The sequence below is a fragment of the Balaenoptera musculus genome, chromosome 1, assembly GCF_009873245.2.
Source record: "Balaenoptera musculus isolate JJ_BM4_2016_0621 chromosome 1, mBalMus1.pri.v3, whole genome shotgun sequence".
In the NCBI taxonomy this organism is placed as follows: Eukaryota; Metazoa; Chordata; class Mammalia; order Artiodactyla; family Balaenopteridae; genus Balaenoptera; species Balaenoptera musculus.
Window position 1 is genome coordinate 143,133,431 of NC_045785.1, and position 21,420 is coordinate 143,154,850.

Sequence of the window (21,420 nt, forward strand, 5' to 3'; positions counted from 1 at the left end):
ACTTCAGGGCAAATAACCGAGAAGTGACATATACACAGCACCTAGTCTGTGTGTGTCTACACAGACACAGCACAGCACCCTTTTACAGGTGATAGAAACAAAACACAAATGAGGGCCTTGTCAAGGGCCCTCTAAGAGTCTGGCCAGGGCAACTCTTGGGAATATTTAGGAACACAGACTTCCTGAAGAGTCATTTGATAGAAGAGGAAAACTGTACTCCTTTCTATCACTTGTCTTGAAGCTTTCTGCCCCAGGTTGGGGGGTAAAGGGCGTGTGCTCACTCCTGGAAGGGTGGAGATGCCCCCCTTCAAGACGGGAAGGCTGAGGAAGTAGGAGGACGCGGGTGCCGTGGAGGAAGGCACTGAGCACCGGGCATAAAGCATGATGCCGGTGCCAGCGACAGGGTTAGTGTGGGGTGACTGGGAACTGCCTGGACCACACGGGCTCCAGTAAAAGCCCACCGCGGTGGCGTGATGGGGCTGAGAGGCTGTGGGAGAGGACTCCGTGGGAGTCTGCAGAGACTCTTCGCCGCAACGGAACTGGGTACCGTCGTGTTCTCCCCTCCGCCTTTCCTGCCTCAGAAAATGGCAAGTCTGATGGTTTAGGTGCTCAGGCCAGAACCCTGGAGTCCTCCTGGCTGCCTCTCTTCTCTCCTTCCCACTCCGCATTCATCTCCCTGGCAGAGCCATCCTGTCTGCCTGCAGAATACACCTAGCCTCTCATTACTTCTTGCCTCACCGCCCCCCCCCCCCCGCCACCTTTCTACTGGGTGTGCAGACCCGACACCTCACCCCGTGTCTGCTCGTCTTCTACCTGGACACCTGCTTCTGCCCCCACCCGACTCTGCTCCAGAGAGCAGCCAGAGTAATTGACTCTGCAAAACACAACTCAGATCCTGCCATTTCTCAGCTCAGCACCTTCTAATGACTTCTCACCTCAGAGCGAAAGGCCAAGACTTAAAGATGACCCGGGAGGCTACACGTGGTAGGAGCCCCCCCCCCCCCGCTTCCACTGCTCTGAGCTCATCACCACCACCGTGCTCCCTCACCTCACTCCACGCTGGCCACCATGTCTCCTTGCTGCTCCCTGAACAGACCATGCTTGCTCCTGCCAGGAGATCTTTGGCACTTGCGGTATTTCCTGGCTAGACGCCTCTTCCCCTAGACATCCACCTCGCTCCCTCCCTCCTCCACGTCTCTGCTCGGATGCCCCTTTTCAAGGTACCTGCCATGAATACCCTATCAAAACCAGCACTCTCCCCAACACTCTCCCTTTCCTTGCTTTTATGTTTCTTCTTAGGACTTCTCACCACCTGACATATTACACATTGATTAGTTGTTTGGTTTACTATGTCTCCCTCCTGCTCCCACTAAAATAAAGGACCTTATTAGTCTGTTTTGTGTACGCCTGTTACCCCAGAACCTAGAACAGTGCCTGGTATTTACTGGGCACTCAATAAAGTTGTTGAATGAATGAAGATGTCTCTCTGCCCTCCCCCGTGCCAAGAAGGAAAGACACGATGTCACAGTGATTTAAGGCAGCCCGTGGCACAGACCCTTGGCTCAAGTTCTGTGCCAAGATGTTCTGCAGTGTTAAATAACACCATGCCAAATATAACTAAGAACAGGGGGAGAAAGAAATGACAAGATATGCACAAAGGAAGAAGAGGATCTGTTTTTAGCCAAAGCCTAAAAGGAGAGCACGGTGATGAGGCAACGTGGTAGGGGCAGGTGGGTCTAGCTCCCAGTCGACAAACCAGCTCCCTCCCCAGATGCAAGGCAGAAAGGGAAAGTCAAAGAGGGCTTCAAGCCTGGCCTTGGGATATCCAAGGGAAGTGAGGACCCCCAGCTGGGGACAGATGGATAACTGACAACTAGGAACACACACGTGTCCACTATGACCCCAGGAACGCTAATACAAGGTCTCTGCAGGGCCTTGAAGATGCTAGTTTTCTGAATTGTAGGTGGTGTCTTTTGGTGTTTAACAATGAGCTCCTGGGAGAAATAAGTTTAATGCTAACATTTCTTAATATGACTTACATATTATTAATAGAATTAATGTCAAATTAATGTGAATAAAAAGTAACATACAATGTAGACATTTATTGACGTTAATGTCCTCAAAGGGAAGGGAACCGAACTACAGGGCACGGTCTGGGGGCGAGCAGAGTGCTGTGAAGTAAGAGGACACTGGTTTGGGGCTCGGGGAGACCTGCATTCTCACCCCGGCTCTGCAGCGAAGCAGCTATGTGACACCAGGCAGGCCTCTTAATCCCTCTGCATCCATATCCTTGGCTGTGAATAACATGATCCCTAAGTTATTTAGCGGGTCCAGAATTCTTGAGTCTATGATTTTATGCCTTCCAACAGTGATAATCAGACACAGAAGCTTGAAGACTACCAACAAATATAGGACCTTCAAATGGGATAATTAGGCATTCATGCAACCAACCACAAAGGGTCATTGTGGGTATCCAGCAAATAAGCTAACCCACAAGAAGCATTCAGACCAGCGCCTGGCACACACTGCGCTCTCAACAAATGCTAGTAACTGTTCATTTACTGGTTCTTTCATTCATCCGGTAAGCCCTCGACTGACCGTAGAGGCAGAGGTGGGAGATGCAGTCTTTGACTTCAAGAAGCTTATGACTATATCGGAACACAAGGTAAAAGTAAGAGCACCTAGAATGTGATACAGCCCCACACAGAGCAGTTAAATCAGAGAGCTGGGTAAATTCAAGGAAGTGCAGAATCATATAAGTTTCATCAAGGGAAATTTACTAGGTAATAAGAAGTTTTCACTTTCTGTCAGAAGGTGGAAATGACAGAGATGTGCCACAATGGCACTACTCGGTTTTAATTCTTAAAAAAAAAAAATAAAACGGTGGTGGGGGGGGGAGAAGAACATCTGGTAGAAATGTCAGATAGGTTCTGAGCATACCCTGATATAATCTGCCCCAATTTTGCCCATAAGAAATTATAAACAATCAGATTGGACAAAATTGAAACAAAAAATTAAGCTAACCTGATGGATAGGAATAAGTCTTATCAATTAATAGTGCTTTATTTGTGTTTTGTTTTGTTTTTTTAGCACTGGCAGTTTCATTGTACACAGAATGATTTTGCAACCCTTTATGCTTCTAAAAATATTTTTGCCCATTTTTCCAGAACTTTCTCTACTAGTTTTCTTCAAAATTCAAGCTGTTGCTCCTTGCCTGATGGCAATCTTTATAAAATTTTATGTAAACTCAAATGGATCCCATTTCCCAGGAAAGTAATATACAAATAAATGCACAGGAAGGATTCAGAAAGACACATGCCAAAGTGTTACTAGTGATTTTCTCTGGAAGGATAAAATTATGAAGTATGGCTACTCTTTCTGTTCTTCTTTCAGTCTTTACTTTCTGATTTTTCTATATTGAGCACAGATTATTCGTGCAATACATTTGAACACTTAAATCTATTGTAGAAGTAAGGGAATTTTTTGGTACACTTTTTAAACGTCTAGTTCATTTTCAGCCAATGTAATAACAGCTCTGCATGACTTTCCTTTTTGTGCATGGACAAAAATGCTTAAAGATGCGTAAAGAGAGTTGCAAAATTGTTTCGTGGTACATCGGCACTTCCAACACTGGAAGAAAAGAGTGATTGCTATGTCATCCAGTTTTCTGCTGAGCAAACGATATATTGCCTCCCTGCATAAGGAGACCGGATTTTTATTGTGACGTCCCCTTTTCTAACTCTCGCATTTGGTGTTTCTCTTGTTCTAATGGGGCTTTCAATCTAGACCATGTCTACTTGTACACACGCATAGGTGATTTCCTGAAATGTGGAGCAGCATGCGGAGGTGATTTCTTAAAATGTGGAATAGTTAAGAAAATGTCAGGCTTGCTGCTCTCTACTGCCATCCTCTGCGAGAGGAAGAATGAAGAGGGAATCAGGGGCTTAGAGACCATCTCAAACCAAGATGACAGACACTGCTGAGCCCCCGTCACATGGACATCTGCTTTGTTTTCTCGTCCCATAAAAGAGTGATTGGGATGCACTCATTCATTCCTACACGTTTTTTCCTACTGGTGATATTAACCATTTAGAAAAAAGAGTGGCTCTATTGAAGACGGTTCCTGTGTCTGGGTTAAGAGGACAAAGCGAATGTAACCAGGACTAAACCTGTGACTCTGGCCCCATTCACTAATCACCCAAACAACGACAGGGTCATGGGAGCATTTCTTGGACACTTTCTACACTTCAGTTACTTTCTAATCGATGATAAAAGTCAAGAATGTTCTCGAATCTTTGATCATAAGCTCCTCACACATGCTTTTTAAAATCTCCATTGGGATATGCCCCTTCCTACTTTCAAAAGCACACTCATAATCCTATCACCTCTATTTACAAAACACAAATCGTTTTCTTCTAATTGTTAATGTTAAGAAATAATACCCTAGAAAGTTCTACTCCGCAATTCCTCTATGTAATACCTTGCTAAAACTATTCTCTTCAACATGTCATAGTACGATTTAATGAAAACGTCTTAAGTGAGTGGATAATACACTTAGCTTTCCAGGCGTATTTATAAAAATAAATATAGTTCATTAAGACACACAGGTTACAAACCAAGCCTAACTAAAAAGGAATTCCTATTTCTTTTATATTTCCTCCCATTACCCTTTCATGCATCGTCAATTAAAATCTTTCCTCTGGCAGGATCACACTGAGCCAAGTGAATGAAGAGGAAAGGAAATGGGACAAGACAGAGCCAAACTGTATACAACAAAGCACGGTCCTAAAGCCCTGCAATTAGAGAGGAGGGCCCAGGGAGAGTAAACACAGTGCTGAGGGTCTCCTGAGATGCTGCGTTTGTGGAAGGATGTGTGCCTTACACTCGTGGAGAGGTTTCTGGAAAGACAACACCACTGGAAGGGGTCTTCCCTTTCACCTCAATGAAAGGCCACTTCTCAGTCTTTGACACATTCCCACAGTGCCTCTTCTCCTGGAGGGTCCTCAGCACCCCCAAGCACGGTGTTGGAAAGCAGTGAAAGCCCTCCCCAGGCAGTCTGCACAGTATGGTCTCGGTTCTGCTGTTGTGTCCCCTTGGGTGGGTCACCCAATCAATGTGGACACTGTTTTCTTATCTACTGATAACCTCCTTTCCAACCCCATCATCTGATGTGTGGTACCGACCCCCTGGTGACTCCAGGTGGGTGGGGTCTGCCTTTGAAGAAGGCCCAGTAAATGACTAGCAGCTGAGGGCCATGCTTTCTTAGGCGGAGAATCACTCATTTACCTTCTTCATTGCTGCTCTTGTTCTGTGCCACTTGCAGCAGAGTCTCCACTTTGATCCTATCCAAGCAGTCCCTTGGGCAGAACCCTGAATACATTTTTATCTGGAGCAAATGCCCTAGATTCCTCCCTAATGATTTTATGGATGAAGCCCTTATACAGCCATTTATTTCTAGGCACTTACTTTGATTAAAACTTTATGACCATTTTATCTCATTGTAAGACAGAGTCCTGCACTTATTTAGTTCTTCAGTACCGTAGGACAGAATACCTTAATGACTATTCGCCTCTTCCTTCCACAACAGGAGAGAGATGAAACAAAAACGAAACTTACAGGTCAAATCCAGCCTCACCTCTAGAAAATGAGTGGCTCTGGGAGCTGTGTTATCACTTGTCCTCTAGGAGGCTACTTCTGTCACGAGAGATACTTCACAGAGCACAGGAAAACTGAATTGCAGAAGTGCTCTCCAGGACTGAGGGTGTCCTAGCACAGAAACTGGGCGAGACACAGGGAAGACTACACATCACGAGGCTGGACACAGCAAGCTGTTTTGGCCCAGACCTTCAACATGACTTACAGTCACAGCACTGTATCCCCCATCCTGGGATTCCCTGATACAAGCAATCGCATTATGCTTTAACCTGTACAATTTGTCTATAAGAGGAGAATGTACAGACTTCAAGCTGCTTACTGTAAAGTAATAAAGAGGCATTCTGGGGGGCTTCCCTGGCGGTCCAGTGGTTAAGACTCCTCGCTTCCACTGCAGGGGTCATGGGTTCGATCCCTGCTGGGGGAACCAAGATCACGCATGCCGCACTGCACGGCCAAAAAATTAAAAAAAGAAAAGAAAACCTTCTTTAAAAAAAAAAAAAGAAGAAGAAAAGAAAAAAGAGGTATTCTGGTTAACATGGGTTGATGAACTCGATCATTGTGAACCTCCCGAGGCAGGGCACCCATTACTGTGAGTGTGCAAATCCGGGAGACTAGGTCCTAAAGGCAGGGGGACCACAATGGCCACCTCAAGACCCCAACCTGGACCATGATGACTCATCAGAATAATACCACCTGGTGAGGCCTAATGGAAGACAGCTCAGCGGCACGCTCAGGAGACCCAGAGGTAGCTCAGCATCTCACAGATTCTCATATTTTATATTAATGCGGAGTTTACAGTTCATCAGGGAAGTTAACAAGCATTTTGTAACAAGCATTACTCATACAATGTACACCATTACGGATCTCAAGTTCTTAGAAACCATCCATTCTCTCAGGTGAAAAAAAACAAGCCCCTCGGGTGGGGGGAAGGGATAGTTAGGAAGTTTGGGATCCACATGTACACGCTGCTATATTTAAGATGGATAACCAACAAGGACCTGCTGTAGAGCACAGAGAACTCTGCTCAATGTTATGTGGCAGCCTGGATGGGAGGACAGTTTGGGGAAGATTGGATACATGTATATATATGGCTGAGTCGCTCTGCTGTGCACCTGAAACTATCACAACATTGTTAATCGGCTATATTCCAAGATAAAATAAAAAGTTAAAAAAGAAAAAAACAAGCCCCTTAAATCTAACATATGCTGTATACTTTAATCTCTGCATAGAGCTAAGCTTCAGTCCAGCCTGAATTACTGTAATATTACTATTTATAAGCCCTCACGCCTGTACACAGCATTACAGTTTACATAGAACTTTCATATCTGTCAAATCATTTGGTCCTTAGAATTCATCAAGACAGGGGCCACTGTCCTCATTTACATTTAAAGAAACGGAGACTCTGAGATGTCCTTTGAATTGCCTATGTCCTATGAAGTTCCTAGAGCTAGTCATTTGCAGAGCTGGGACTATGTCCTCCTACTCTTCTGTGTTTCAATAGTCTGAACTGTCTGTGAGTTACTAGCTTGCTTCTTTAAAGAACCAGAACGTCATGAGTTATTTCTTCTAGGAGTGTTTAACTTAAATATAGAAACAGCTAACTTATCAGGCCTGGAACCAAATCATGTCATTCCAGGGCTCACTGATCTCTCCAATGTCGCAGCAATCCAACCACAGAGTTCTCTGTCTACGATCTGTAGGAGCAAAGTATGATCTCGCCTCTTCAAAAGAAGCCACACTCCCTAAAAACTCAACGACAAACCCATCTATATTCTCACTGCCCCACAGGCTGACAGTCTCCGGAAGCCCACAGGGAGAGGGACCATGTACGTGGCCTTCAGAACCAAGGCTGACCTTCCCAAGCCAGTGGCTCAGCCTGTGTTTCATTCTCGCCAGGGCCCCTGTGACAGGAGCGCTACGGTTAGATGACACTGACATGCTAGACATCGGAGCTTAGCAACCTCTCCCACTGCCAAATAATGCCCTTTGGAGACTTTCAGAGACCAGCTGCATAGGGAGAAGAGAGAGAGAAAAAAATGAAATCGTGGGTAATAAGGCAGACCAGGGAGGGGGGAGGGGACAGACGGGAATGACACCAAGTATGGGAAGAACAACAACAAAAAGAGGTACAGATACGTTGAAAATCCTCCCCGTCATATAGAGCCATTGTTTAACGGCATCAGCATTTCCCAAGGAGTATCAGCAGGTTTCCATTAAAAAAACAGATTGGGGAGGGTATACTGAAGTCGAAGATCATATTCTCCCCAAATTCAAATTGCTGGAACATGGAACACTTTGTCTGTAAAATATCTATGAACATTTTGTGTAACTATATAGTATCAAGTAGAAAAGTCTGGAAAACACCACTCCTCGTGCCTCAAAGAATCTACCAAGAGCTCCTCCAAACTCCCCCTTGAGCTTCCCAGTTCCGTGTTACGAGACTCCCTTGAGACGTACCCATCAAGCCAGATGGCCCATGGTCTACATGCAACCCGCCTCCGGAACCCACTCAGCCCCGACTGCTGCCGAGGCACCATCCCCAAGTCTCCAGGTCCAAGTTCAGAGCAGCTCGCCTCTGGCTGTACAAAGGCTGTGCCAGGGGCTCACCTAAGTCTAGCTGGAATCAGGCTGGGTTAGACCAGCCCAAGGGCAACGTGTGGCCTGCTAGAGGGACATATACAAATACAGACCTGTGATAGTAAAGATTAAACAATTTTAAAGATAGCATGTTAACAGTTTTCATTGGTCATCTTTGCATGTTCTGTCTGTTGCTGGTAGTCTTGGGGGGCAGACTGTCGACCTTAGTGATACACATGCCTGTATCCGACATGGCTCCCCTATTTTTGATCTTCTGTGTGGCCCCAAAATGCTACTGCCCATCAGCCCCGGGCCAGCACACAGGGGGACCCAGCCACTTCCTATGCCACAAGGAGGCTTTGTAGCTCTGGCTGCAGGAGGGCTCTGGGATGCCGTGACAAGGACGAGAAGGATGTTGGGTCCCAATCTGCCGAGGAAACAAGGCCCTCCCTGCCAGCTGGCCCAACACCTACCTGACACTCCACATTGCAGTAAAATGCCTGCTTGCATCTTCCACATTTGGACAATCCTTCTTTCCTTAAAAAACAGAAAGGGCACTGTAGTATCGAGAGGCAGGGAAACGTGAAGCTGCACATTTTATCATGCAGTAGCAACAGCCATCTGGTCCGAAAGCAGAGCCAAGAGTCACCTTACCTTGCTCTCCCACTGATAGGTGGCAATTTCCCAAAGGAGAGTTTGACCAGATTCAGCCCTTGAGTAGGAGTGAGTTAGTCAAAGAGGACACGCACCGACATTTACCGACCCCGACAGCATGAAAGGCACTTTCCAAAGAGGCGAATGACACACTCTTTGACTCATGAGCCTGGCCTGGGACACCACAGCTGTTACCATCACCTGCACTATCATTCAATAGTTTGGGGCAAGTCAAAGGCTCTTATGTCCTGATTTTCTCACCTGCTAGACAGGGACGGAAATAAACAAAGCCATCTTGGAAGTTTGAGTCTGTACAGATGGAGGATTGGGGTCCACCCACACTGGTGAAAATGCACTGTGAGTGGCAACTTCTAGTATTTAGACACGCAAGTGATGCAGAAGATAGGATGGAGGATGTCAGTAACTCAAATGTTGTCCGGGAAGCTAAGTTTAAACACAGTGCAACCCAGCAAGTGGGAACATATTCCTGAATAAAATAGTCCCAGATCTGATTGGTACACACATCCACCTTGTCGGTATCCTACTGAGCGATTCTTCTGCCTCATCATAATTAGGTCAGTCCTCCCTGTTCACTGCCATATTATTTATCTTCCTGCTTCCCACACAGGACAGGGATATTTGTTGTTTCCCAACTGTTAGGTGCTGGTGTGTTTGCTGCGTCAGACAAGCCACAGTTTTTTCAAAAACTGTGAAGCCACTAAGTTAAACCACATACGATAGAACTCTTAGAAATTTTTTTGAGGTGGGGAACCACCACATGGTTGAATCAGAGCACTATCTGTAAAGCCCGCTGTCTGATTCTCACCCACCACACTGAAGCCAGCTTCCTGACTTATAGAAATGCTGATGTCGCGAAGAGCACTCTTGCTACCGTCAGGGGTGCCCCCTGCCCTGCAGCGGAGCCCCCTCACCCCCACCCCTTCTGCAGCTTCCCGGGAGAGCTGATATTTCATGATATACATATAATTGCGCTGCAGAGTCCTCCTCTGCGTCTCATCAGCAAGTGGTAGTCACCACACTACTCCTACGGAATCGGGAAAGTGTTCCAAAAATGCTACTGTTGGAACGAAACAGACTGCCTTGCAGTTTTCATGACAGCGCTTGGGTTCCAAGAAGCAGACTGAAGAATGTGTGGGAGAAAAACGCATCTTGCGGTTGAGGTATAAATAAATGTTCCAAGTTTGCACATCTCAGTGGTTCAAAAAGGAACCCACTGATTTGGCTGAGTGTATTCTCCAGCCTGAAATACCCTCCGAGGAGATGCATCTGGACGACGAGATGCACAGTCCCTGCTCTCCTGCATTTTATGCCAAGAGGAAAAGGACAGATGATGCGCGTGAAGACAGCCGTGAAGTGAGTCGTGAGCAAGTGCTAAGTGACATGGACCATGAAGGAATGCCAAAGGGATGGCAAGTACAGACGGGCCAAAGCCAAGGAGGGAACTTTGAAAATTCTTTCCAAAAAGAAGTGCATTTGGAAATGGACAGTGGATGGGTAGGTGCCACCCATAACAATGTCCACCTGAAACAACCATTAGTTAAGGCTTGGTTTTGCAGGGGGGGAGGTCACAAAAAATCTCTCTGAGAATCTGAAGCTATTAACTCTCCCCAACAACCCACCTTCTCCCCAACCCCCAAAAAACAACAGAAAATTTTATGAAATTTCAAGGGCTCACGAGTCACCTAAAGTCTACACATCGACTAGTGAAGAGTCTCTGAAACTCGAGTTAAGACCCCTTGATATAAAAGATTAGGAAATTATAACAATAATGTCTTTATTAGCTCTACACCATACAAAAAGACAAGGATTATATATAGAGATCTTCCTGCACAGATGCCAGCAGTAAAGCTAACATGAAACCAAGGTTTGTTTTCAGTTTCAAGGTAACATCTCAGAGAGAAAAAAAGCAATTGGGCTCTGGTGAGCTCGGGAAGAACTCTAGTGGGATTACATCAACATGATAAATCTCCCAAAGGCCGGGTTTCATTCAGCCCAGCCAGTCACCAAGTCCACGGCCACAAACAATGAAGATCAGGGAGAAAGAGTTAACTTGTCAGGATTGGCGAGAGGTTACATAATTCCTACTGTCCACCCCAGTGGTTCCCAAGATGTGGTCTGTAGACTACTGGGGGCCCGGAGACCCTTTCAGGGAGTCTGTGAGGTGAAAACTATTTCCAGAATACTACTACTGCCTTTTCTGTCTTGACATCTGTGCTCTAGAAGGTGTAAGGTGCCTGGAGGGTGAAACCTGCGATGCTTTAGTTCAAGTCAAAGCAGCGGCACCAAACTGTCCGAGTGGTCATTGTATTCCTCACTTCCACACACTATAGCAAGGGGGGGAAAGCCAGTATCACTTAAGAATGTCCCTAATGAAATCGAAAATATGACACAAATGAACTTACTTACGAAACAGACTCACAGACATAGAAAACAGACTTGTGGTTGCCAACAGGGGCGGAGGGGTGGGAGAGAAATGGATTGGGAGTTTGGGATGAATAGATGCAAATTATTATATATAGAATGGATAAACAACAAGGTCCTACTGTATAGTACAGAGAACTATATTCAATATCCTGTGATAAACCATAACGGAAAAGAATATGAAAAAGAATGTATATATATATATATATATATATATATATATATATATATATACATCTCGGAATTACTGTTATACAGCAGAAATTAACACAACACTGTAAATCAACTATACTTGAATAAATTAAAAAAAAAAAGAATGTCCCTAATGAAGCAGTAACAAATATTAACGTCACTAAACCTCAACTCTTTGGTATGTGTTTTTTTTGACATCCTGAGATGAAATGGGAAGAAGGCAGGAAGCATTTCTGCTCCTACTGAAGGATGAGGGCTGTCTCAAGGAAGAGCTCTTGGCCAATCCTGGAGCCATAAGCTGAACTAGCCACTGTTTTCTTGAAATACCACTTTTACCTGAAAGAACAACTTTAGACAAACTGGTTATTCAGACTTGTGTATCTGGCAGCTACATTATGGAAATGAATGAAGTGAGCCCATCACATCAAGGAAAATAACTAGCAGTGTTTGTTGCCAATGATAAAATTTGGGCTTTTGAGCAAAAATTAAAATTTCAGAACATACATCTGCTGCCCTAGGCTTGACAGTCTCTTGTCTGATGAGACTGGTGGTGGTTTTCATAATTATGATTTTTTGATATGGTTCGATGAAATAAAGTTTTAGAAGGTCTACATAATTTAGTGAACCAATGTTTTCCAAATGACCAGTGTATGATGTTTTAAAAATTACACATGGGTAAAAAAGTCATTCAAAGTACAAGACAGACTAAGGGATTTTACGTATCAGAGTGCATAAAATTCACAGATGGCTTCAGATTGCACATTACAACTAGTCTTTAAGACAAAATCACTTACTGAGTTCTATCTAGTGTTGAATCAAAGAATATCCGCAATTAACTGAAAAGGCTATTAAAATACTCCTTCCCTTCCAATTACATATTTATTTGAGGCCAGATTTCCTTCACATACTTCAACCAAAACTACATAATTCTCCAGACTGAATTCAGAAGCATATCTGAGAATCCACTTGTTTTCTGGAAATCCAGACATTAAAGAGATTTGCACAACTGTAAAACACCACTATTCTCGTTAATTCTTTTGTTTTGGAAAACAGTCCTCATTTAAAAAAATGTTACATTAACAGTAAGGGTTGCTGTCATTTTAAAATAAATCAATGCTTTATAATATTCTTTATTTTTAATTATTAATACAAATATGGTATTGATAAATACCAAGGTAAATAAAAAAAGCTCTTTGGAGTTCTCAATTTCTAAGGGTAGCGAGGGCTCTTAAGACCTCCGTTATACATATATACAATGGAATATTACTCAGCCATAAAAAGGAACGAAATTGGGTCATTTGTAGAGACATGGATGGACATAGAGACTATCATACAGAGTGAAGTAAGTCAGAAAGACAAAAACAAATATTGTATATTAACGCATATATGTGGAATCTGAAATTGGTACAGACGATCTTATTTACAAAGCAGAAATAGAGACACACACTTAGAGAACAAACATATGGATACCAAGGGGGAAGGGCGGGGGTGGGATGAATTGGGAGACTGGGATTGACATACATACACTATTAAGACTATGTATAAAATAGATAACTAATGAGAACCTACTGTATAGCACAGGGATCTTTATTCAGTGCTCTGTGGTGACCTAAATGAGGAGGAAATCCAAAAAAGAGGGGATATATGTATATGTATAGCTGATTCACTTTGCTGTACAGTATAAACTAACAGAATACTGTGAAGCAACTATACTCCAATAAAAAAAAGACCAAAAAGTTTGAAAACTGATCTCTTGCAATAATTCCATCAGCTGTGAAGAAGTTATTATTCCCGCTTTTCAGATGAAGATATTGAGGATCCTAGAGGTGAAATATCTAACCCAACGTGGTCATTCAGAAGGTAGGTAGCAGAATCAGAATTCACACATCAAGGTACATACTATGTCTCCACCGTGCAAAAATATCCTTCTTTGAGTACTGTGACATGAAACAAAAATAATCTATGTGTCTGGATAACAGTAATAACAAAGTGTAAATAGAGGCATTCTTTACTCTGGTCTGCATAATGTCCCAGCTCCAATGGTATCCCATTAATGCTACTTGGCTTCAAAGATGCAATGGGGAGAATCCAGGATCATTTCTGAAAATGAGATCTGGGGAGGAAGCATCCCCACAGAGGGTCTCTCAATCAGCTACTCCAGAGGAATCAATATCACCTGAAGCAGACTGGAATAAAATAAGGATTAATTTTGTATTCAGTCTGTGCAAAGAAGGTCCCTGTCTCATTCAGTGCGCTAAATCCAGGTGTTTCTCAGACACTGGGCCAGTCCAAGCAGGCCTGTGTCCTCTGGGAACTGGGTGATAGAACACTGCAGCTCTCACAAACAACAGAAAAGTCTTGCCTGACTCAGAGGCAGATTTTACTGTATATATATGCTTATGGAGTCATCTACCTGGATACATGTGAATTTTCTTAGCAAAGATTCTCCTGAGCCAAACTGCCTTCACAATAGAAAAGGAGAGAAGCTAAGCCAGTTACGGAGAGTGAATAGCATAAGAGTCTACTTTGATCTATTTGGTAATAGCAGTTCGCGATGAAATGGGGTAGGGATGGGAGCTCTGTTTCAATTATCCTGATACGTGCTTCAGTTTTTCCCATAGCTTTTCACAGGGAGAGATGCACACGTTTCATAAGTCTAATGGTTGAAACCCAAACTAAAATTTGCTGAGCCGGCAAGTGCACTGTGTATGTGTTTGAGAGAGAAAGAGAGAGCTCCTGTGAGAGTGTGACTATTGCTGACTGCAAAGTTTAGCCAGAGGGAAACTTCATATGGGAGATCCATTTTCACTGTAGGAATATACAGGCTTTTAGAATACACTCTTGTTCCTGCAGAAGACGTAGCTGTAAATCTTTCATTTGCAATGTAACCTGATCTGAATTGTCCAGGAGGTTTGGGGAAAGACTGCAAAAACCAAGAAAAGAAAACTGCCCTCAAAGGAAAGATTAATAAAGGTCATTTGGGGGAATGAAGTGAAATAACTGAAAAGGAAGGGAACTAAAGGAAAGTTACTGGTGAATCACTCATAACCTCTTGGAGTGGCTCTCAACCTCGGCTGCATGTGCCCGTCTGGGGGTGGGGTTGTGTCTAGCAATTCTCATCAGACTGACGTGTGTTGGGAGTTTTAGAGAACTACCCGGATCTAACGTGCTTCCAGAATGCAGACCCACTGGCCTAGGCCTATGGTCATCCATTTGGGTTGAGTGTTTCTGAGTGCTGAATTTGCCGAAGAAGAGTGCTGAAGCGTTCTTCTCTGCAATGCAGACTTTACAGTGTAACTCTTCTTAAGAATGACTGGCACACACAGGATGTATTAGGTTGTTTAGCTACCTTGATGATGGTCAGAATAAAGTGGCAGACACCGTATTTTCTAACTATGACAAGCAAATATTCTAGAAGCCAAGTGCAAGTTTTAAAAAAGAAAGGCTCAGCTTTCTTTCCGCCTCCTCCTGATTCCCGCTTCACAATGTTGGATGAAAATGATGAGTTACTTTTCCTTCTTCCCTATCTCAAGTCCTTTTTTCTTTCTGGTGCTTGAGGTGCTGTGTGATCTTGGGCAAATTATTAATCCTTTCTGAACCTGTTTCCTCCACCGTAAAGATAGTTTCTACCTCATAGGTTTGTTATGCAAATTAAATGAGAAAATAACCCGTGAAGCCTGCGACTACTAGACTTTTAATTAGCCTTCATTCTTTTGTTTTTTTTTTTTAAGTGATGTCAACTCCTGAAATATCTTCAGTACAATGTCACTCAGACTCATAGTCAGAGGATTTATGCTTCTAAAGCCTTTGTTTTACAGGCAAACATCTACCCTGCTGTGAATGGAAGGGCTCTTTGAACTTAAGAAATGGTTCTATCCACAAAGGGAGGAAAGAAATGTTACAGGAAAATGCAACTATCTGATTATTGGTGACTGGGACGGAAATTAGAAGACACACTCCTGTCATTTTCTACTGGACGAGACACAGGCAGTGATTAATTTTCTTGCTTTTAAAATTTGGAAGCCAGGAAGATCAACAAGTTAGGGTTGTAATTAACAACTCGTGCTAGTTAATGTGTTGCCACAGGCGCTGTTGGTGGAGATCAAAAGGATTTGATCCTGCAAGCTCCCTCCTTTCTGCTACTGAAATGAATGCTTCGTGGGTTTTCCCCATGAAAGAGAATGATACTGGCATGGAGTGGGTTTGCAATAACAATTACTTTTAACTAATGGTGACAGAAGAAATGACAAGTTGGCTCTGTTGAACAGAGGCAGTCCCGGCCAAATGAAAAAGAGAAAAGGAAAAAAGCCCCAGTGGCGCAATGTAACTTCTCCGCGGGTTGAAATAAGACAATCAGAAACAAAGTTAGCCTCCCACCCAGAGAGAGTGGTTACACTAGCAAATTTCTATTTGAGAGAAATAAAAATGGGAGAAATTGTGGCAGAACCCTATTATAACCCCGGTCAGGGGACAAGCATAATATTCAGGGTACTGGTTTTTGTGTAAGAGTGAAAGATGCTCCACATAGCACTTTAATCCACAATGTAACAGTGAAAATGGGACCACTTGCTGTGGGAGCGTCTTCCCAGAGCAGGGCTGAACCTTCCCCTGGGCATCGGGCTTTGTTCTGAGGCTTGTTAAAAGTTAGAGCCCAGGGCCGCCCGGGGAGGCGGGAAATATTTAGGGCAGTAAGGCAGCAACTAATAGGTTTTCCCCAATATTGGAATAGGAGCTGTGATTTACAAGGAGAAGGCTGGGCTTGGTGGTCAGCACTGAATGGTTGACCTTGTTATAAAACGATGACCCTGGGGGAAATGGGGTGACGCAGGTCAAAGGGTATAGTTTCGGTTGTAGGAAGAATAAGGTCTGAGGATCTACGGTACAGCACAGTCACTACAGTTAATAATACAGCAACTAGGCCAGTGAGCCACAACTATTGAGCCTGCGCGTCTGGAGCCTGTGCTCCGCAACAAGAGAGGCCACGATAGTGAGAGGCCCGCGCACCGCGATGAAGAGTGGCCCCCCGCTTGCCGCAGCTAGAGAAAGCCCTCGCACAGAAACGAAGACCCAACACAGCCAAAAATATAAATTAATTAATTAATTAATTTAAAAAAATAATAATACAGTATTGTATGCTTGAAAGTTGCTAAGAGCTGAGCTTAAGCATTCTCGCCACACAAAAGGAAGTTACCTAGGTGAGGTGATGGATGTGTTGATTATCTTGATCTTAGTAATCATTCTACAACCTCTATGTATATCAGATAATCACACTGTACACTTTAAATACAATCATATTTGTCAATTATTCCTCAATAAAGCTAAAGAAATACTGTAGACATGACTCTCCACATCACTGGTTCATGAAAAGTCAGGCTCAGCAATGAAAAAACGGTGAGGATGCTGATTTAGGATTTGTTTTAATGCAGGCTCTAGTTGAGATGAAATTTACCTTTGCCTTAGAAAGAAAAAAATTCATGAGGCTTATGGACAGAGCAGAGAACTACTGACCCTACAGAACAATGAACATTATATTACTCTTTTCAGCCACTGGACAATACCTACAACCAAGCCTCATCTTGCAGGCCCTGTAAAATCCCTTACAGTTGAAGCCTGCCAGAAGAACAGATGTCTGCGCTTTTGAATTTAACATTCTCCTCTGCAACTCTTTATATCAACTTTTGTGGGAGATGAGAATGACACTTCCTTGCAATTTGCCTTTGACTTCTCTGATGCCTACCAATTGGGAAGTCAAAAGGAAAGAAACAGGGGCCACGGGGTACGTGACCGAGCCAACTCCCGGGTACCTGACCGAGGTGACGGCGGCGTCTTTGAACAGGTGCGAAGGGCCGGAGAGACCTAAACTCAGAAGCTCACGGGCTGCCGCCCGTCTCGGCCTCCGCACACGGCCGTGGGCAAGTCAAGTTCGAACACGTGCTGAATAAAGAGCCCGCCTAAAATGTGATCTGGCCCTCAGTTTCCTCGCCTGTGACATGGGTACAGTGTTACCGGGGGAACAGGGTTGCCTCAGGCCTAGGTGAGGCAGGGTGCACGGAATGCCCTGCCAAGTAAGAAGCGGGGCGAAGGCCTGGCGGGACGCAGCGGCCCGGGGAAGTGGGCACCCCGTTCATCTGCCCAGAGAGCTGGCCGTGGATCACGTGCCGAGCAGAGCAGCGTCCCTCTCCTCGGCTGACTTCAGGGACCAGCCCTAGAGAGTGGGTATGCGGCGGGCGTGCACCCTCTGGGTGCGAACCACTTGACTTTTGCTGTCTTACTAGATCTTTCCAACAGCCGTGTGGGGTCAGTCTTGTAGACGGGGAGACTTTGCTGAGGCCGCACAGCCTGGAGTGAAGGAGCCCGCGTTGGACCCAGGCGTCAATCTGCTCAACCCGCAGGCCTTCCAGCAGGTGGCTCCTGCACCCCAAGGGGGCCTGTGCCGCGCCTCCAGAAGGGACTCGGCCCTCGTCCATGAGACCCACCCGTCACTCGTGTCCCCTCTGTTTCCACCATCAGCCCCAGTGTCTGGAAAACCTTAACAGGCCCGTGGTGTTCTGGGAGCATACTTAGGATGCTGGAACCACGGGGCCAGAGTTGTGAGTTTCACCGTACAGGGCGGGGCCTGCCCCTGGGCAGTCTAGGCATGGCCACGTCAGGATCCTTTTCCCCAGAACCTAAGCCACCCACCGCCCGTTAGGATGTCTGGCCCTCAAGAGGAGGGGCTCTCTGACACAAGAGATCATCACAACAGACCTGCCTCACTTTCTTTGTTAATAGACTATATTAAGAAATAAAAACAAAAACAAAAACACAGTTTTAGGGACTTCCCTGGCAGTCCAGTGATTAAGACTCCGAGCTTCCACTGCAGGGGGCACGGGTTCCATCCCTGGTGGGGAACGAAGATCCCGCACGCCCTGCAACGTGGCAATCAATCAGTTTCAGATTTACTGAAAAGTTAAGAGTACGGAGTGCCCTCATTACAGCCCCCCACAAACACACATACACCCGCGCACACACACAATTTCCTTTACTGTCAACATCTTACAGTAGTTGTACATTTGCTACAATTGAGGAAATGATATTGATACATTATTAACTAGAGTCCATAGTTTGTTCAGAGTTTCTTAGTTTTTCCCCCATGTGTTTCTTCTGTGTCAGGATCCCATCAAGGATACTACGTCACATGTAACTGTCCACCTCACTTTTTCATTCTGAAGGTGCAGTATTGAGAGAGGAGGTTAAAGAAGCACATAATTGCTTAACTTGTTCTCGGCTTTAAGTCTGAGAAAATGCTAGGGTGGAGGCTCTGCTGGGGGTTGTGTTTTGGTGTTGCGTCTGGCGGGTGCCAGCCAAGTGGGGCACTGGGTCCTGGGGAAAGGCAGGGCCCTGAGGAGGGGCTTCCCTCCAGCGCGACCCTTCTCAGAGCGGCCCCTCGGGTTGGGGTGATGGGAAGTTATGTTTAGAGGATAGAAAATTTCTGTCTGGGGTGATGGATACACATTCTGGACATGGATAGTGGTGATGGTTACACAAATTTACTTAATACCACTGATGGTAAAGCATTAAAAATGCTTAAGTTGTATGTATATTTTAAAGCTTTTTTTAAAGCTGAAAAAATAAATATGCAATTTAAACAAGAAAAAAAAAAAGGAAAGAAACAACGAATGAGTTCTCTCATATAGGAACTGACAATAAGTAACAGCCACCATTTCTTCCAATGGTACAATAAATGACAGACGTTAGCAACAGTACTTTGTAACGAACACAATACTAGATTCTCCTATGACTGCTGTTGCCCTAAGTTCTACAACACCTAGGTGATTAAATATCAAGGAAAAGGACAAGATCAAAGTCATACAAATGTAACTATTTAAAAGCTTAAAATGCTCCTAACAATACCCCTCACTTCAACATTCTGGCCACAGAGTAGAAATAGACCATGTAAAACTACCTTTATAACCTAATGATAAACCTAAGTTCCAGAATATGGTCAGGCCCTCTGCAGCCACACATGTGTATTAACTCCTGGCCCAAGAAACATGTGACCTGCTCTAAATCTTGCAAGAAAGTGCACCTTAACTGGTTACAGAAGAATTTTAAGAGGTGACACTCCCATCCTCTTCATTTCATTTTCCCACAGTCAAACAATAAAAAATCGAATTGTCAATTTACTTAGGTGAATTACCCCAATTTTGGACTGGACCCTGATAACTCAAACTTATATATCGTTTGAACAGATACAAATAAACTCTAAATAGTAAATAGTAAACTCCTGTCAAATAAATATAAAGTACTAACTAAATAAAATGAAGAGATTGTGGGCTGAAGTACTGAAGAGGAAGCTTCATAAAAAGAGATGCAATGTGGGGAGTTCCCTGTGGTCCAGTGGTTACGACTTGGCGTTTTCACTGCTGTGGCCCAGGTTCAATCCCTGGTCAGAGAACTAAGACCCCCCCCCCCCCCCCCCCGCAAGCCTCATGGTGCGGCCAGAAAGAGAAAAAAAAGAGATGCGATTTGAGCTGGGTCTCTATTCAGGATGAACAGACTTAGAGTAGGAGGCCTTACCAGGGAAGAAGGCAGAGGGTAAGTAGGGGAATAATGCACAGAGGAGCACTCCTGGTTCAAGTGGACATTGGGAAGAGTGAGGAATGACACAGCACCTTTATGGGTACTGGTAAGACCACTCAGACTTTGTTTAGGGTTTAAATGAAAAAGTAGCGAGGGATAACGCTAAACAGCGTGGGAAGAGCACTGAATACGGAGGACCCGAGCAGTCAAGATTTTGTCCTGAAGAAAACAGGGATCAACGAAGGGTTCTGCGGTTATTTATAAGGATTCATTTCCCAGAACAAGCAGAGCTGTATATATATTGGTACGTGATGTACATACATAGATAGGTGATGAGGCCTGTCCAAAGAACCGCTAGTAAAATAAGTTGCAGAAATGCGACTATTCATTTAATAAATATTTACTGAGGTTATGGGGTGCCAGGCCTCAGGCTAAATGCTAGGCTACAAAGTTGAGTAAGACCTGGTTCCTGCAGTCAAGGAGTGAGTGTGATGAAGGAAGTATGCACAAGGTGCTATGGGTGCAAAGACACGCGAGTGTGTGTGTGTGTGTGTGTGTGTGTGTCTATGTACCATTATAAGCAGTTTGGAGCTGCTGGAGTGAAACTTACACTGCAGAGCAAGCTGGACCCCAACATCACCCCAGATGCCCAGCCCTGGGAGCGTGCCAGCAGGCAGCGCTGACCCTGCAGTGGAGTGCTACCAGGGCCGCTCTCTGAAGACGCACAGAAAGAGACAGTGGCAGTGGGCTGCTCTCCCCCTCTGTGCCTAGAAAATATTTAGCAGCTAGGTGTCTTGAAAGGCCCGAACACGCGCCGAAATCAAGTAAATATTGAGTGAAATAAGTAGACTGTTTCTGAATCTCTACTACTTTGTGAGCCTGAAAGTTTTTAAGGTGAAAAAACCCTAAAGGTTTTTTTTTTAAAGTAGTATTTAGAAATATTTATTCAGGTGTATGAGTAGACTAAATTTCATCAACTTCTAAAAAATGTCTGCCCAAAGTGCTGCTATTTTAACACAAGGCAGGGATGCCACAATTTCATTAGACCATACTATTATCTGATCAAAGCCCTCCCTTAGTTTGCATAAGTCATGAACCGGCGTGTGTGGTTAAACTTCTGTGTTAAGAGTTTTCTTTATGACATACGTTATCAGTGCTCCATAAAAGAAAAAGAAAACACTCAACCCAAAACCTTACTGCCTTTCACAAAAAATCTGCTAAAATGACAAAGTTCAATGCACTACAGTGTCAACTAAAAACTGTCACTTGCCATCTGCCTCTACAAGGATGAAGTCACTAGCCACTGCAGTCGCTGACCTTCGACACCCCCGAAAGGAG

The 21,420-nt window shown here is 44.4% G+C and overlaps 1 protein-coding gene across 2 annotated transcripts in view; it reads right to left on the reverse strand.

Moving 5' to 3' along the window:
• SMYD2 (SET and MYND domain containing 2) overlaps positions 1–21,420 on the reverse strand; it is a 51,668-nt gene that overhangs the window by 21,463 nt on the left and 8,785 nt on the right. For both annotated transcript variants that reach the window (XM_036860952.1, XM_036860941.1), the window contains exon 2: positions 8,706–8,769. In XM_036860952.1, coding sequence (XP_036716847.1) covers positions 8,706–8,769 — 64 coding nt within the window. The remainder of the gene's footprint in view (positions 1–8,705; positions 8,770–21,420) is intronic.